Raw genomic sequence first — 17,935 nt, 5'->3', positions numbered from 1 at the left:
GATTAGCACAAAATTTCTCTAGAGTATACAAGTACAAAATGCATTAATTTGATTTGTATACTTAATAGTTTTTAATTACTAGGTATAAATTAAAGAAATTTGACAGATTCGATTACGATTGTTCTAATAATCGATAGTATCGATATTACTAATATTTCCTTTTTCGTAATAATTGCATGTTCAGCATTTAGCATGATCGAGTATATATTCTGGTTTGTTCGATAAATCGACCGGTCGAACTCTATCGAACAGGAAAAGCTCGAATTTAGAGAGGGGGTAAAAGGGAGTGGAGTGCGCGGTTGTCCGGGCGGCCATTGCGGGTACATTGTCCGAAACCGCGAATGCAATTGAGTGCAGCTTGCCACACTAGTGAAATCCACGAAAATCAAAGGTCATCCCCAAAAGAAGGTGCTCCGTGTGAAGCCCGGGACGCGCACAAAACCCCGGCCCGATGGCTGAATCAGACAAACTTAATATTGACAACATCATAGCTCGGCTCTTGGAAGGTAAAGCTGCTCACTTGCCCTCCTTGAGGGGGGGTGATGGGATCTGAACTGTCGCCCGCGTCACCCTTTGTTATAACTCCTTCAAACACGTAGTCCCTAACAATTTAAGTTGAATATTCGGCTGAGGATATTGCGTCTTTCGTTTTTCTTTTCATTCTTTTATCTTCTTCTTAGATATCTGGTTTCTTTGATCGATTACGCAACTATCCTTAAATATAACCGATCTCAAATATTTTACACAAACCGACAATTGTTTGTTTACATGAAGTGGGATTGGCAATGTAATAGAAATCACTAGTTCTTGGATAAGACTCTTGTCTTGAGCTTCAGTGATTGCTGGAATATACTTTGTAATTTTTAATTTTACTTCTACTTGTCTCTATTTATAAAATGATCCTAAAATGTATTAATAAATTAAACTGATTCATTCAAGAAGTTGTTCACTGTTAATGTTATGAAGAAAGTATAGTTTTGTATTATATATGAAAAGATGAATACATATTAAACTTCTTGAATATTTGATTTGCGTCCTTTCAACGTAGGAGCTGCTATTTATGTCTGTTGTATAGAAAATTACTTTTCTTTTAAGATTTTTTTTTATCATGTATCTACAAGCTGGTTATAAAATTTGAGAATAAATTCTATTATATTTCATTGTATTTATTACATGAAGATATTTTAATCTTATAGTGCGGGGAGCCAGGCCAGGGAAAAATGTACAATTAACAGAAGGAGAAATAAAAGGACTTTGCCTGAAGTCGCGTGAAATTTTTTTATCACAACCTATTTTGTTAGAACTTGAAGCACCGCTTAAAATATGTGGTAAGTTATTTTTTATTATAATTCATACTTTATTTTTTTATTTTATTATGCACATATAAATATATATGTCAAGATGCTTCAGGCAATAAGAAACAAAATGAATTTTATTTTTAAGGTGATATTCATGGGCAATATTATGATCTACTACGACTATTCGAATATGGTGGATTTCCACCAGAGAGTAACTATCTGTTTCTAGGAGACTATGTTGATAGAGGAAAACAGTCTTTAGAGACAATTTGTCTCCTTCTTGCCTATAAAATCAAATATCCTGAGAACTTCTTTTTACTTCGTGGAAATCATGAATGTGCATCCATTAATAGGATATATGGATTTTATGATGAATGTAAAAAATTACCTTTATATGTAGCTTATTATAAAATGTTTGAATCTTAATCCTTACATTCTGGTATTATTTAGGTAAACGACGTTACAATATTAAACTGTGGAAAACATTTACGGATTGTTTCAATTGTTTACCTGTTGCGGCAATAGTTGACGAAAAAATATTCTGTTGCCATGGTGGCCTTAGTCCAGATCTACAAAACATGGAACAGATCAGACGTATTATGCGACCAACAGATGTACCTGATCAAGGCTTATTGTGTGATCTATTATGGTCTGATCCAGACAAAGATACAATGGGTTGGGGAGAAAATGATCGTGGGGTATCATTTACATTTGGAGCTGAAGTAGTTGCCAAATTTTTACATAAGCATGACTTTGACCTTATTTGTCGTGCTCATCAGGTATGTATGTCATGACATATACAGAACTTTTAATTTTAGTACATTATTTGTGTAAGACTTTATTTTTCAAATGTTATTATGATTATGTAATTTCAATAAATTCTGAAAATATTAAATAAAAATCTATAAAAATTTTAGGTGGTAGAAGATGGCTATGAATTTTTTGCAAAGAGACAGTTAGTTACCCTGTTCTCAGCACCAAACTACTGTGGCGAATTCGATAATGCTGGAGCTATGATGTCCGTTGATGAAACTCTCATGTGTAGTTTCCAAATTCTAAAACCAGCTGACAAAAAGAAATTAACGTACGGTGGCCTGAATGCAAATAGACCAGTGACTCCCCCACGAGGCGGTGGAAACAACAAAAGCAAGAAGAAGTGAAATCCTTAGATTTGTTTCTCACCCTTTTTTTTGAACGAAACGTTTAGAACTTCAAAATAACTTCCTTAAAACCCTCAGTCTTTTAAGACATTAAGTTCTTGTAAGAGAAAAGATGTTATTGTTATTATTTCCTAGTATCGCTACTATTATTATCAACGCTATTATCATATTATTTTCGAATTTATCATGAATTCCGCTCACACATTAATGATCACATTTTAAGTAAAAGAAAATCCTGGAGGGGCGTAGTTTGTTAAGCGAAAGATAAACAAAGAAGTTCTTCATTAAAATAGAACAGTTCAAAGACGGAAAAAATGCTATTAAATGGGTGTCTATAAAAAATTAACAGTAAGTTCAGTTATTGGAGATTAGATTAGAAATTCTACTAGAAGTATTGTTACAAAATACAAGAAAATTTCATGGCCAATTCATTCTTAATTCTTTGCTTAACATTTTCTTCGGTGTTTTTATAGAATAAACAATTAGAAATTGCAATATCACTGATCAGAATATCGTGGCATGGTACAATTGATGTAACATTAGTCACAATTTTATTGTGCTGTTTCTTCGCTTTGATGGCATGCATAACTACCTTATGTTAATGATAATATATGAATACTATCGAATACATAGTGGTTCTTAATGACATAAGTTTCAAATGTGATACATAATTTTGGCTTTGTTATATTTCTGTAAATTGCACAAAATTTGTAAGTGACATACAGATACGACTTTCATAAAGAGACCGTTTTTGTAGAATGTGCTTTTGTAATTAAATTTTTATAAATCGCAAAAAGACAGAATGTTTTAGCTGTTCAGTAAAAATCGATTTCAATGAATATTTTTAAAAGAAAAAAGACTTATATATATATATATATACACATATATATATTCCTTATTTATACCTGTATCCCAAAATAAATTTATGATATACAAAGTATCGTGTATCCGTGAAGTTTCACTGGATTCTTCATGACGTGCATTGCATTACTAATTTTCGGGAGGAAATGGTAATGATAGAACTAATATAAAAGCAGGCTGTAAATGTGTATAATGCAAGTAGCGAAGTTATGCATATATATACATACAATTTAAAAAACAAGGAATGTAAGAAGAAACCCCGATTTGTAAGGATTCATCATATAAACATTAACGGTCCCTTTTGTCGGGAATAATTTCACTAATCTCATGTAACCACATTTATATTTTATTATCGATCTTGTTCAGTCCCTTGACATACTCTTCATGTATCATGTAGGTCGTAAAACTATTTTTCAGTGATGTCACCACTACGAATCGTATGTAAGAAGAAATCATAAGGTACTGTTCTGTAAAAATTAGCGCAACAAACACCTGTCATCCGCCTCCCTTGTACTTGTACATTAATTTCTATCTTCTAAATAAAACTCACAAAAAAACATTCATTCACCTCTTTTGTTCTCAGTTATGTTTAATATCTTTAGTCACCATCTTATATATATATCCATTTTTACATGTTTTACAGAATCATCTTGTCCGATTCTTAATTTTTTCACGAGACATTTTATACGTATGTACTTACATATATATATATACCTGAAAAGCTACTGGTACTATTAATCATATCGTTGCCAAAAGAATGTCCAATAATACAAATTTGTAATATACACATATTTAATTATACAAATCTATTTGTTTTTCCAAATACACAACTTTATTATTAATTTGATTAGATACTTTAGCAGCTTAGATCGATATAGGTTCAGGTTCATACTAAAGTAATAAGTACAATCTGATTAGACACTCGATAATCTTAACAGTTCAAAACAGATACATATTTCGATACTTGAAGTTTTGGAATGACGAAACTTCATATATGGTGGACATTATGTTATGTATGAACTGCTAATAATAAATCTCTAAAGTTCTAAATGAACACCGATTTTTAAAACTAGTAATAAAAGTAATGCACGACTACCGTTTGTAAATAATTACAGGAATTGGAAATATAATAACTTCAGAATATACAGATGTTTGTACTTATAACATTTTTCCAATTAGTGTGATGCGATGTATCACAGGAATGAAGAACTTTTGATTAAAAATGATGTCTTTCCCCTAAATTGCTACTTCTTAAATTCTCTTCCAAAAAGTGCTTCAATTTAAAAACAATATGTACATAAAAAGTTTTAAATAACGGTCAGATAATCTAACTTAGTAATTGATAAGGAAAAGATAAAGATCTATATATGTAGATCGTCCAATCGATAATCACTCGTTTACTTAACTTCTGTTTACTTAACTTCTGCTACGAGTGTTTGTTTAAAAGAAAAGAAAAGAATAGGTTTGCATAGTTAGACAGATTCCCATAAAGAAGACCGTGAAAGAATAATAATACGTAAAGAAAATTAACTTATATCGTCGTGACGAGGTATCACCGAATCAACACCTCGTTGTAATCAATTAACCCTGATGGTTTAACGTCGAGGTACACGAAAGACGAGCCTCGTCCCTGAGAACGTACCGTGCTACCCCCGGGTGTTTGTCCCGTCCTCGAAGACTCCGCCTTTTGGCACGGGATTCAGAGGAAGAGGATGTAGTTAGCATCTTGTGAACGCAAGTTAGCCTAGCGTGGGTGTCCGCGTAGGAGGATCTTTGAGAAACCCCTCCTTCCTCGTGGAAACTTTCCCTTCCTCCCGATCCTCCTCTCCACGTTTCTCGATCGGTTTTACCTCAGAGAGAGGAAACCGGCAGAAAGGAGAGGAGGAGATTCCTGTGAAAAGAGAGAGGGCATAGATCGGAGAGTGATGTCTCGATGATAAGCCACGAGGTGTAGTCGACTCGGGGGAGTTCTTTCTGATTCATCCGATGCCGCGTTCACGCCGCGGCTTTAAGCCTTGTCAGCGTTCGGATCTCGAGGTGAAGACAAGTCCTGTTGACGAGAGGTGTGAGAGCCCGTCGACGATGTCGAGCAACCTCTGATATTCGCTCAGGATCTCGAATCTCGCTGATTGCCTCAAAACGCTTAATGAGCGGTTACGAAAGATAAGCATTCTACGAATCTCGTTCACCGATTCCTTTTTTTCCTTCTATGTTCCGACGTCAACAAACGGTATCCCCATCTGCACGTGTCGTCCGATTGTTTTATACGTATCTGTTGCTCGACCAACGAAAATACTGCAAAAAGAAGTAAAAGAAATTCTATAAGTGCTTATACGTGTTGTGACAGTTTCGTTACTTATTATGGGAACACTGGATGATTGTGTTTAAATTGTGCAATTAACATTCGTCAAAACATTATGTAATTAAAGGAAAGATTCTTTGCAATTATAAGTGAATCTAGTGTTATAGTTCGATAGTTTTGATAAAACAAAAACTTCGAGGGAATTATCCTGTTGATGAAACTTAAGAATCGGTAAAAATGCAACAGCAACATGATCAACGGCACGATATTACCGCCGATTGTTGTTATCAGCAATGGGCTTCTCATCATCAGAGTCATCATGCTCAACCTATAACGAATGTACCGTCCCCAATGCAACAAATGGAAGGTACTTTCATCATTTCTTAATCACGAACGTCATTCAAAATATCCAAGATGTTTCTCTTAATATTCTGTAACATTATCTCAGCATGTTTGCAATCAGCGGGAAGAGTAAAACGATCCCGCAGCCCAACTTCATCGAAGGCATCCCTAACTCCGCACGTCACGAATTCATCGATTTCTTCATCGACTGCTGTCCAATCCCGCAATGATAGCAACAATAACAATCATAATCACAGCGATCATCATCCAAGCGAGAATGGCGCAAATTCGACGGAAGAAGTTAGCTCGAAGAGGCCTCTTCATCCTGCTCTCGTTGGCGCTGGAGCTGCATTAGAAGCAAAACCCCTTTGGGAAGAATTTCATCAATTGGGAACGGAAATGATAGTCACTAAAGCTGGAAGAAGAATGTTTCCTACTTTTCAGGTATTACGATAGTTGCTTTTTATATTTAATTGTACATGATACAAAAGGATAAAGACTGCGTGCCTGTCTAATAGAAATGAATCCTTAATTTACAGTGTCGATTTTTCGGTTTGGACCCCACTACCGACTACCTTCTAGTGATGGATTTCGTACCTTGCGATGACAAGAGGTACAGATACGCTTTTCACAGCAGCGCTTGGGTAGTTGCTGGTCGTGCGGACCCAGTCTCACCCCCCAGGATTCACGTACATCCTGACAGTCCTGCGAGTGGAGCTCACTGGATGAAGCAGCCAGTTTCCTTCGACAAACTGAAACTGACTAACAATCAACTCGACGACAACGGACATGTGAGTGATATCTTGCTTATTCTTATTGTATAATTATTCTTTAAACTTTAAACGATGAATCTGAAACCAAACTTGCTTTACCGCGAAGATGCTTGGACGGCGAGCCGAAATGATTATAGAGCAGTGTAATTCATTATAAAAGTAACACAAAAGAGAAACACCTACGCAATATAACGTAGAATGAGGGATGCAAGGGAAGTCTCCGCGGTAGTATCGCGTTCCATGTGTTTGTCGTTTACGGACGAGTTCGCCTTAATTGACCTGAGATACGAGCCTGTCTTCCGCGAGAAATTACAACGGCGCTACCGACACGCGGTAAAGTTTTACGAGATAATTCGTCTTTTAATGTTCCATCGTTCTTTCTTTTTCCCTTTCAACGATTCACTTTTACGTTTAATGAATCTCGACCGTAAAAAGATCAGATTTCGTTTATGACGCATACTCGTATTTCTTGAATAATTTCATCCGGCGCAAAAATGAATTGAATGGACGTTGAATGAACGAAAAACCATCGGTCGTTAAACAGTAAATCGGCTACGCTGCATAGTACGACAATGAAGCATGGTTCCATTGGAAGCTATTATCGTCTTACGAGTAATTAGTAGCAATAATTGTTTTAACACGTTGTTCAGATTTATGTCTTGTTGGCAGATGAAGCTTCATCGCTAAGGAAACGAGTCATTGACTTTATTTTCCTTTAGGATTATTCTTATAAAAAATGGATGCTGTAAATAATTAAATTAGGAAAATTATAGTAAACCACTTCGAGTTATTTCATTGACATATAGGTTTGAATATTAGTTTAGGATTGTAATTGCTCGTATTGGAACTCTATCATTAGCTTTCGTCGTATTTCTACTGAACACACTACCACTTTGTGTACTCTTTACGTCTTCTCTTGTCCGCGCCTTATTAATCCTGTTCTCCTGTCGCCACGCAGAAGGGCAATAGAAACTATACCGCACGTAAAGTAATGTAAACATATGTAATATAAACTAAGCCGTGGAAGCCCTGGGAAAAGACAGTAAAACTTTGGATGTGTTTACGACTTTTAAAAGAATTACCAACGTAAAAGAATTCTTCATTCTTATAGCGTAGAAAATTATAAATGTGAAAGTATACTGCTGTTTGGGAAGTTGATGCCTAACTTGCACTTAAGTTTCATTAAACTAAAAAATTATTTAATAGGAAATTATTTTACTATCAACTCTGGATAAAGCATTTTAACTAAGGAGACAGTATATGCCAAACAATTACCTAGAGTGAAAGACAAATTTGTTTTGCAGTTGATGCTAAACTTAAATTTCATAAAATTAAAAAATTAGCTAATATAAAATTATTCTGTTACTCCATGTATGCTACAGAACAGATAACATCAAGCAATCGTGGAAAGTATAAAGCAGTGAACAGTAATTTGTTACAATCTACTGTTTCGTGCCGAACCTCGAAAAATTCTTCTATTCTTCTTAACCCTCGTTCTTCTTCATTATGTCCTAATGCACCTGCAGCTGTGCCAAAAATAATCGTCCCTACGTATCCGTGCCAAATTCAACGTGTCAGGCACCATTGCAAATGAAGTGTTTCAGTGTTGAGGCGTATTGGCATACTGATTAATGAATTTACCTTCGGTTAATTCGTCAGTCACTAATTAGTGAGAGAACGGGTGTGCGGAACCTTCGAACTGTCATAATATCCACCAAACGCAATGTCACAACTCATTCTCCCCGGATTGGTTTCAATTTGGTTGCTCCTAATTCTCATCCATTTATTTCAAAAATTGCACGATCATACGGTTGTCCAACGTATGATCGATTATTCCAAATGCAAATCAATCGCATCCGGAAATTTTCACTAAGTTGTATCTGTGGCTCAATATTCAACTACGAGACAAAAACAGTATAAATCGTTAGTACGATTTTAATAATTCTTGTAAAATATTTTGCACATATATCATTTGACAGCAGATAAGAAAATACGGGATTATTTTCATCGGGCGGATTTTCTTGACGAACACCGTACGCTTTCAAAACACGGAGACTCTTTAGTTCGCGTTCCGTTCGAAAATTTATTGCGTTTCGCGCAGAAAGAATTTTGACTCGTGGAGGGTGACCCTCCTTTCACGCGCTATGGAACAGTTTGTTCCTTTAATTGCGCTTGGAAAGACGTGCCACCGGGTTTTATAAAAAAGTTGGAATCCAGCGTTGAAACGCTCAACGATCTCAGTTTCTTAATTGGTGGTTTTGTACTTTCAAATGCTTTTAGCGAAGAAAAGAATTTAAAACAAGTTTGAAAATCATAGAAAATTCTGTCGCAAACTTTAATTCTTAAAATACTTTAAATGGAAATCAGAAAGGATCATCTTAAGAAAATAGACGAGTGGAATGTTGAAACAATGGCAACCAAAATTGCACGTCCGAAAAAATTTAGTTGCTGGTGTCAGGCCACACACATATTCTGTATTGTGAGGATGATTCCTTTCCTCCCTCCTTCCCTCTGCGCTCCATTTTCTGTGTATTCAAAGAAACACATGCCCTAGCTCACATATGCCGGTGTGCAAGAGGAATGACGAGGGTGTCGGGTTGCCAGAAAGAATCGGGGGTTAGTTTTTACACTAATTAGTCACCGAGTCTCTTGTGGCTGTCAAACATTGTGACCGCCCCCTGCGGTTGTCCTTCCTCTAAGAGGAAGAAGGTCCTCACGTGTGCTTTTTTTTTATTCATTTTCTTCTTTGCTTCTTTTCACCCGTTACGACCACTGTGTATCAATAATATATTACACCATAAGATCATAGGAAAGCTTCATACACTTTCTCATAAGTAATCTTATTTAAGAATTTATTTAATTCTTACATAAATCTTTATATATCTAATATAAATAACAATTATTTTATTATTTTACGTTACAGATAATCCTTAACTCGATGCATAGATATCAGCCACGATGCCACGTAGTGGTTGCACCATCGCCGCCGGGTTCCGCTCCCGATCCTCGTACGGAGAATTTCAAAACTTTCACCTTTCCGGAAACGCGATTCACTGCGGTCACAGCTTATCAAAATCATCGTATCACGCAACTCAAAATTGCTAGCAATCCATTTGCGAAAGGCTTTCGTGACTGTGAATCGGATGAGTGTGACTCTGTAGCAGTTTCAAGCATGCAGAATCCTGCAAAGAGACCTGCAACAGGAAGTGCCAGCGTTTTGACATCCAACTACGTAAACACGATACCCACCGTGCAAATTCCAAGCATATCGAGCCAAGAACATCATCAATTTTACGGAGCGACCGCAGCAGGACCTTGGACTTATCCTGGACACCATGGACAACCAACTGCACACATGAATTCGGTCCACTATCCTGCGCATCCTCATCATCCCCATACTGGACCCTCATTGTATGGACCACGATAATTCGGATCTCTATTTTCTCGGGAATTCATAAAAGTTTCGGTGGAACTGTGAACAATTGTGATTGTGATTCAAAGTAGATTTTTATACGATAAATGCTTACTGCTAAATCGCTCGATGAAAGTATCTATAAGGTGAAGAAGATAAAATTATTTAATTAAAACTAGAATAGCCAAAGATGATGCTTTGGTTTTAATCGAGTGCCAAAGTTTTATCATAATACGTCGCGTGATAGAAAATAAGTATTACGCGAAGTATAAGCTTAACAAATTATGCCTTAATAGAGAAATAATAACGAGAAACATTTATCAAAGTTATACCAAAGATAATGTTGATTAGATTTAAGTACATAATATACAGTTACTTAAATTATATGTAGTGTAACTTTGTAGATAAGAAGATATAAAGAACAATTGTAAATTGAGAGTAATGATACGATCGATAATGGCATACTTCTCGTGACGCAAGGTCCCTAAGTAAATGATTATTATTTTCATGAACGTACTTACCTATTTATTTAAAAATACTTAATATTTAATTATTCGTATATGTAAAATACTAGGATATTTGTAAGATTTATCGAAGATGCTTACATTAAAATGATGATTTACTAGAGGATCTTGCAAAAGTACAAGAGAGAAAATTAAAGTTCCATTGGTGTTCACGATGATCAAATCGCGTGATACAAATCGGTGGTGTCGTAGGTCCGTAGCGGACTGGTCGAGAAAGAAAGTGCCTTTTGTAGGAGCAAAGTGCATCTATTTATACAGGGTGTCTGAAATGCCAAACGAGCCTAAAACGCTCTCGAGCCAAGACGGGAAAGTAAACGCACCGTGACAACCCATGAGAGAGCTTGGCTACTAAGTGCCTTAATAAATTATTCTCCAAGTATCGTGTACCATTGTGTTTCGAAACTTTCTTGCCTTCTTATGTTACACAACGTATTCGAAAAAATGGAAACTCTATAAAGTAAACGAGAATCTAAAGCCAAGTACTTGAGTTTAAAGTTAACCATTTCACAACCTCTTACGAATTCCTTTTCCCGTGATTTCCTTGTGGTCGAATGACGCGTATATAAGTGAACATTTTTTCTCGAACTGCTCTTTTCAAAATTTGTCAAAGAAGTTTTCAAATGTTTGCTCGAATTGTTTTACCAAACGTTCACATGAACGTAGTATGTACACGACTTGACATCGGGACTGTTAGAAATGACAATCTAATGCCAACAAAGCGAAGTAGCATAGAATTTGAGCGTCTCAGTCTGTCGGTTCCTAAGCGTAGAAAAACGGATGGACCGACGTGCACCATGATTGATGGCGACGCGAAGAACCTCGTTGTGTAAACATATTATATACCGTATCCTTAATGACTCTCGGTGAACATCTTCCCTCGTGCATTCACAAAACGTTTTGCAGTCATTCATGACCCGCACATGTTTCCGCAATGAATAAAAATAAGAGCAGAAATCTGGATTGAAACGAGCGAAGCAACTATTATTATTCAAATTAATATTGCATTAATTTTCAATGTGTGTGTATCAATTTGTACCTTTGCAGTTTCTTTCTTCTTTGATTTTTAGCCCAATGCTTCTTTCTAGCCGGAGTAAAACATAAAGAAACAGATGATCAGCCAGTTGTTACATTCTTAACACGTTTCTATTACTCCTTGTCGAAAAGAAGCAGATAGTGTTCCAAGGTTTTCGACACATGTCCATAAAAAATGAAACTTTCTTCCAACTAGAGGTGGCAAAAGCAGAAATAAAGAAGGGAAGATGAAATCTCATGTTTCGAGAGAACCGGTGCAAGCATAGACTTTTCGTCTACAGAGAGACCGCGCTTATCGGTGACGCGTGACGGCGCCGGTAATAAAAAGGGGCGGCCGTCGGCCTATCTTCGCTCATTCTTTCATCTTCCTCGTAGGTACTAGTCCTGTGGAAGTTAACCCCTAACCCTTAACGGGGTTAGTTGACATTGCGCTGCTGGTGGCACCGCTGTTCGCGAGAACCAGCTGTTCTCGAAGATCTACCTTTCAGAAACTTGAAAGGACGCCTTTCTCGATAAGCGGGACACCGGCGACGTTATAATGATAATTCATCGGTTAATAAATATAGCTATGAGTATGTCTAAAAAAAAACAAAGACATTTTTTTAATAAATAATCGTAGAAGATAGAAAGCGGAGAATCGAACAGAAATATTTGTAAAATAATAATTACTTTAACTTTGTAATATTTATGGATCTATATAAATTTTGCGTTCTGTCTTTATAAAAGAAAGAAAAGACTCCCAACGAAGTATCTGGAATTTGTCACTTATCCTTCGACCACCCAAATACGGTATCTTTGAACAAAGATTCTTTCCATTGAATGATATCCCGTATAAGATGAAACGACAGGTTGAGCTAGAAATAAGGAGAATAAAATGACAGATAGCAGTCTAGAGAAAGCGACTGCTTAATAAATTTCGCTAATTTTCCGGTAGTAGCTTGTTGGTCTCGGATCAAAGACCGACAAATGAATCGCTCAGTAGATAGAAGAAAAAAAGGCGAGAAATAGGAAGAAAAAGCAAGGAAGAGCGTGCATCCGTAAACCGAAACATCTTGGGGTGAGGTCTTGCGTTATCCCACGGGCTATGAATCCGTCATCGCTAGCTACCAGAGGGAATACTGCGTATACGTGCAACGACTGCCAGGGCTTTTATAGTTTCCATGCAGTTTGATATAACCAAACGGTTTTTAAACCTTCAACAAGAACTGCGCTTTACTTTCAACCAGCCACTGGAACACAAAAAAGATGAAAGCTCCTGAAAGGTATAGATGAATGAACAATGATTGAATTTTTTGATACATAGTTCTTTCATTGGTTTTCAAGCCTTTCTTCATAATATTTCGACAAAAATGAAGATTAGTTCATACATTAAGTGGGACGAATAAGCTTACGTTAACGAATAAGAAATAACTATAATTATAAAATTCTCTCTTTGTGATCTTGAAATACTTAAAGAGAATAAAAGGAAATACTTTCCCAGAGGTTTTGTCAATTTTATGAAAAACAAAAAGAACATTTGTTATTTCGAGAGATAGGGAGAGGTTTCCGTTTCGGTGCAAAGCTCTCAAAAGAAGAGAAGCGTGTAGATCTAGTGTCTCGTACGACGGTGGCGTATACGACGAGCAGAAGTTCATATCCTGCGGTACCAGCCACACGAATATGGCTGCAATGACAGATTTACAGATTCCAGCCATCGGGCTGGTCGCTTCTTCGGGATTCTTAAAGCATACGTTCAGCGAGCGAGATGTGCCTTGGATGGTCCGAGTGCGCGTCAAATCGCACCTCGACTGTTTATGCTTTACGTCTGCAACCTTCGTCTCTGTCTACTTCTTAAATTTCTTCGTCGTCACCGCCCTTCTTTTGCTCCATGTAACTCGCGTTTTATTTAAGTATTGAAATTTTGAAAACTCGGTTTAACAGTTCTTGTACTTTTTCAAACCAATTTGTCAATTTTTTTATATATATTACATTAAAACAGTGATTCTATTGTTCAACTCAAAATTAGTGAAGTTATAGTCTTAATTTACAAAAAAATGTATTTTTGAATTCAAGATCTAAAAGAAGAAATTCATTGTACGGTAACCGAAATTAAGCATCAAATACAGGATATAATTGACATTGAAAAAGTAACGAGCATCGTCGTTAGCTTGTGCTCGAGTCTTATTAGCAACAATAAAATCGGCCACTTGTCGACTCATCGTTCTTAATTGCACGACGACAGGTGACTTGGAACAAATATGATTTAAAATTGGATTTCATCGTAAATTTAACTTCGTGCCAAAATGTTGCAAATGTTCCAAATTTTTCCTCGCTTTTTTCGACACACGCATTGCTTCATAAATCGTATGCTTGATAAAAATGAATTTTATTGAAATATGCATGGTAGGAAGAAAACAGGAAGAAAGACGGACATATCTGTTAGCGCCATGAAAACTGTCCAAGCAAGCGAAGTACCCGAAGACAGACACTGACCGTGAACTGCGAGACCTAAAAGAAGTTTACCTTATGTCGTAAATAGAGGGACGTCTTTCTTACGTTCGAAGTTGACAGAACCACGTGCTCCACAAACTTTCGAAGAATCTCAATCTTTCGTTTAAGCTTTATGTTAAACTTCGTGAGCTTTCGTTATTTTATAGCTGAAATGTATCTTCATCTATATATATATATATATATATATATATATACATATGTGTGTATGTATTCTATTTATAAAATTTTGTATAACAATTAATATAACATAAAATCATGATCAATTACACTAATGTTATTCAAATAAATGAATGAGTCAATGTTTTTACAGAATTCTCTCGGCACTATTCGATACTTGTCAATTCTGCGAAAAAACTACAGTAAAAGAGGAGTAGTACGCATAAGGTGAACCTCAAAAGATTTTCGCTGTAACATAGTCGGCAGGCATATCCTATCTCGCCGCTGGAATCCTCATATGTCTTTCATCGTGCCTTTCCAACACCTCGGAACCTCTCGGATCATTTTGCTCGGTCTCTCTTCCTCTTTTCTTCCGAGAGTCCATGTCTCAAGCTACGGCAATACGAGAAGGCAATCATATCCCATCCCACTGTCCCAGCTCGACCAAAATATCACTTCGACTACTTACTGAGTGGCCAAAACCAGGGCCGTGTTTGCGCGGTGTGTCGATCACCCCATTGAACTTCTATTCTGCGCTAATTACTCACTCGGCTGCATTGCGTGATGCGATGACATCGAACGATTCTGACTTTTTCTTTGAGTTCTTATTTATAATGTGAAAGCGAATTTTCTTAGTCCTATTACATTTACTCTACAAATACCATACTATACTCATACTTAATCGAAACTTGTTGTCAATTATATGCCTACGTAGATCGAAAGTTATTTATTTCAAAAATACTACAAATAATTTGTTGCTTTTATTTGAGATATTTGAAAGTACATTTACCCTATATCATTTTATAATACAACAATATGTCAATTACCTTTTAATGATTTATTATTCTGTCCATTTTCCTTTTTGCGTAAATTAATGTATTTGTATAATTTTTAATTCAAATAAGAGAACCAATCACATACTATTTTTTTTAATGTTTTAGTTATTACATCTAAAATTTCTTACATTTACAAATTACACACTATTGTGTAAAATATATGATAATAAGATAATAATAAAGTATTAACAATATTGGGACAAAATTAATTAAACCTCAAATTAGTTTAGTCAGATTTAGTAAATCCTAATTGTAGACATATAGTGGCGCCACATAACATGGTTGAAGGATGTATTACCATTCGTTGGTTAGATGTAATTGTTGTGTACATCGTGCTTTTGTCCAAAGCTTTGTGCATATTTTTGTTGTGTACATCGCGATTTTGTTCAAAGTTTTGTGTATAGATTTGCAGTTATAAGAAAAATTATGATAAGCTTATGACGGTTATCAGTAGCTTGCCTAAAATGAATATAAAATAAAAATATAATACTGGCATAAAGAAATAAAAACATTCAAAAAGCGTTTCATCACATAACCTCACATTTTTAAAACGTAAGTATAAATTGTTTAACTTCTATGATATATTACTTTTTGTATATACATTTTTACTAACTACTTCCAATTGTCCATATTTGTTATTTTTTTGTTCTGAATATTACAATATATTATTTTTTAGGTTTAACAATGGATTCTCCAGGAACACAAGCTTTGAAAGTAGCTAAAAATATGAAAGATCTAGCAGTGTTTAAAAAACCGTTAGGTGTAATAAAAAGATATAAAAAACTACAACCAAAAATTTTAGATGAAGATACATATATAAAAAAAATGGGGGAAATTATTCAAAGGGACTTTTTCCCACATTTAGGTAAACTTCAAGCACAAAATCAATATTTAGATGCATTAGAACAAAATGATGTAAAGCGGATGAGAGAATTGTATGAAAAATATAGTTCAGGAAGACCAACAACTGAAAGACCTGCTAGTCCAGCCACATTTGAAACACCTATGAACAAAATTGAATCGGAAGATGAACAGTTCAAATCTACAAAAGTACCAAAAGATATACCTGTTAATACAGATACAAAAGAAAAAGACAAAACAGAACCTACAACAGGATTAGATGCATATTTAAGTATACACACAAGTGAAGACAATGCAAGTTTTGAGGAGATGATGATTGAGGCTGAAAAAAAATTAAGATTGAAATATGCATGGCTTTATGAAGCTGAAGAGAATTGTAAAGCACTAACAAATGGCAAATCTTCAGGTACCTTAGCTATCGAAGGTAGTAATGATAAGCCTAATCAGTTAGATAGCTGGAATTATCAAAATAAAAATTATATTATGTATGTTCCTGATGGAGTTGAATTAACTCCTGATGAAAGGATAGATTTAGCCAAGAAAAAGCAAGTGGTAATACATGAAAATACAAGACTTCGAACTAACCCTTTTAATGAACAACAAAATAAAGAAACTATTAATGAATTAGCAAAAAATCAATCAAAAGCCAATGATGGAAAAATTGGAGTTGATGGCAAAGAAATTGTGAGGAATCCAACACCCAGAGTAAATGGATTTAGCTTTGTAGCAACTCCAAGTCCAAGACCTGGAGAATGTGAAAGTCCTTTAATGACGTGGGGTCAAATAGAAGGTACACCATTTAGATTAGATGGGGGAGATACACCTTTATTGAGAACAAGTCAAGGACCATCATTTAGAATGGCAGAACCTCCAAAAAGAGAGCAGCTTGCGTTGCAACTAGCAGAGAAAGCTGGTGAAAGGCATAGAGATAGAAAAAACAAAGCTTTGGAAGCAGCCAGAAAATCGTTAGCAACGTAAATATTTTTGTACTATTTGCATAATTGTTTATAACATCTATATAAGATATCTCTTTTTTATTTTATCTTTTCTTTGTGTAGTCCATCACCAAGGTCAACTATAGATCGTCTGAGTACTATGTCTCCAGCAGCTAGAAGATTAGCTACTCAAAAACTTCGAATTGCAAGTACACCATCTCCACGAAGAGCATTATCCTCAAGGACACCATCGATAGGTATCAGAACACCCAGCACTCCACGAATAAATACAATTTCAAAACCTGAAAATCACCTTGAACTAAAAAACAATAGTATGCGATGTCAAGGTCCTGTTCTTACCGATAATTTACTTAATCTGCCCCTTCAAAGGCAAAGGGCAGCTGATTTCTTTAATAAGTGAGATATAAGAAGGCGTACTATTAGGTCATTCCATAAGTTCGCGCCGACGTTTGTGTATACATTTCATTTCATATTTTAAAAAAGAACAAGAGAACTTTTATCGAGACGGAATAATGAAAAATGGGAAGAAGTTATACAACGAGAGGGGGATTACATTTTTTCATGAAACTGAAAGGTATGTAAACAATCTTAACATATATAACCGCTCGAAAAACGACACGAACTTATGGGATGACCTAATATATTGTATATAGCTGTAAATATATTATATTATTACATGATTAATTAGCAAATGTTCATTTATAATTACAAAATAATTACTAAATTACAAAATGTATATTTTACAATAAAATATTTATCAAAAAATAACATGTCATTGATACCAAAAAGAACTAAAATCATGAAAGTACATATTTCTTTTCCTTTTTCTCACACCGTGCATATAAACAATAACATGGAAATAATGCGGAAGTACCGATTCATCGAATTATCACGTCCAACATTCAATTCATTAAACATGTTATATTGTAATG

At 35.5% G+C, this 17,935-nt stretch overlaps 3 protein-coding genes and 1 long non-coding RNA gene across 5 annotated transcripts; 3 read left to right on the top strand and 1 right to left on the bottom strand.

The window, feature by feature from the left end:
• Nucleotides 1-267: 267 nt before the first annotated feature.
• Nucleotides 268-3,882, top strand: LOC126918616 (serine/threonine-protein phosphatase alpha-2 isoform). The gene is made up of 5 exons (XM_050726709.1): nt 268-506; nt 1,197-1,328; nt 1,444-1,674; nt 1,749-2,077; nt 2,216-3,882. The coding sequence occupies exons 1-5, from the start codon at nt 452-454 to the stop codon at nt 2,456-2,458; spliced, it is 990 nt and encodes a 329-aa protein (XP_050582666.1). The 5' UTR covers nt 268-451; the 3' UTR covers nt 2,459-3,882.
• A 422-nt stretch (nt 3,883-4,304) lies between these two features.
• On the bottom strand, nt 4,305-15,016 carry LOC126918621 (uncharacterized). Of its 2 annotated transcripts, XR_007711380.1 has the most exons (7): nt 14,820-15,016; nt 12,374-14,743; nt 11,709-12,282; nt 10,754-11,627; nt 9,986-10,208; nt 8,378-9,930; nt 4,305-5,614 (listed from the first exon to the last, which is right to left on the bottom strand). It is a non-coding gene; the product is annotated as an uncharacterized LOC126918621 (long non-coding RNA). The 2 variants fall into 2 exon arrangements; XR_007711381.1 differs by lacking the exon at nt 14,820-15,016 and having other exon boundaries at nt 12,374-14,800.
• Nucleotides 5,608-11,049, top strand: LOC126918614 (T-box transcription factor TBX10). The gene is made up of 4 exons (XM_050726707.1): nt 5,608-5,988; nt 6,070-6,407; nt 6,503-6,754; nt 9,660-11,049. The coding sequence occupies exons 1-4, from the start codon at nt 5,859-5,861 to the stop codon at nt 10,161-10,163; spliced, it is 1,224 nt and encodes a 407-aa protein (XP_050582664.1). The 5' UTR covers nt 5,608-5,858; the 3' UTR covers nt 10,164-11,049.
• A 481-nt stretch (nt 15,017-15,497) lies between the features above and the next one.
• Nucleotides 15,498-17,800, top strand: LOC126918469 (splicing factor ESS-2 homolog). The gene is made up of 3 exons (XM_050726388.1): nt 15,498-15,738; nt 15,863-17,021; nt 17,106-17,800. The coding sequence occupies exons 2-3, from the start codon at nt 15,871-15,873 to the stop codon at nt 17,401-17,403; spliced, it is 1,449 nt and encodes a 482-aa protein (XP_050582345.1). The 5' UTR covers nt 15,498-15,738; nt 15,863-15,870; the 3' UTR covers nt 17,404-17,800.
• The last annotated feature ends 135 nt before the right edge of the window (nt 17,801-17,935 follow it).

Source organism: Bombus affinis, chromosome 7 (assembly GCF_024516045.1).
Source record: "Bombus affinis isolate iyBomAffi1 chromosome 7, iyBomAffi1.2, whole genome shotgun sequence".
Classification (NCBI taxonomy): domain Eukaryota; kingdom Metazoa; phylum Arthropoda; class Insecta; order Hymenoptera; family Apidae; genus Bombus; species Bombus affinis.
The sequence above is the reverse complement of the archived record's forward strand: the minus strand, read 5'-3'. Positions and strand labels throughout refer to the sequence as shown.

Bases quoted from the DNA above. Each gene is read 5' to 3' on its own strand.
- LOC126918616 (XM_050726709.1), top strand. From the start codon at position 452: ATGGCTGAATCAGACAAACTTAATATTGACAACATCATAGCTCGGCTC. The intron at 1,675-1,748 runs GTAAAAAATTAC...GGTATTATTTAG, and splicing joins ATATGGATTTTATGATGAAT to GTAAACGACGTTACAATATT. The intron at 2,078-2,215 runs GTATGTATGTCA...TAAAAATTTTAG, and splicing joins TTATTTGTCGTGCTCATCAG to GTGGTAGAAGATGGCTATGA.
- LOC126918614 (XM_050726707.1), top strand. From the start codon at position 5,859: ATGCAACAGCAACATGATCAACGGCACGATATTACCGCCGATTGTTGT. The intron at 5,989-6,069 runs GTACTTTCATCA...ACATTATCTCAG, and splicing joins CCCAATGCAACAAATGGAAG to CATGTTTGCAATCAGCGGGA. The intron at 6,408-6,502 runs GTATTACGATAG...CTTAATTTACAG, and splicing joins GAATGTTTCCTACTTTTCAG to TGTCGATTTTTCGGTTTGGA.
- LOC126918469 (XM_050726388.1), top strand. From the start codon at position 15,871: ATGGATTCTCCAGGAACACAAGCTTTGAAAGTAGCTAAAAATATGAAA. The intron at 17,022-17,105 runs GTAAATATTTTT...TTCTTTGTGTAG, and splicing joins GCCAGAAAATCGTTAGCAAC to TCCATCACCAAGGTCAACTA.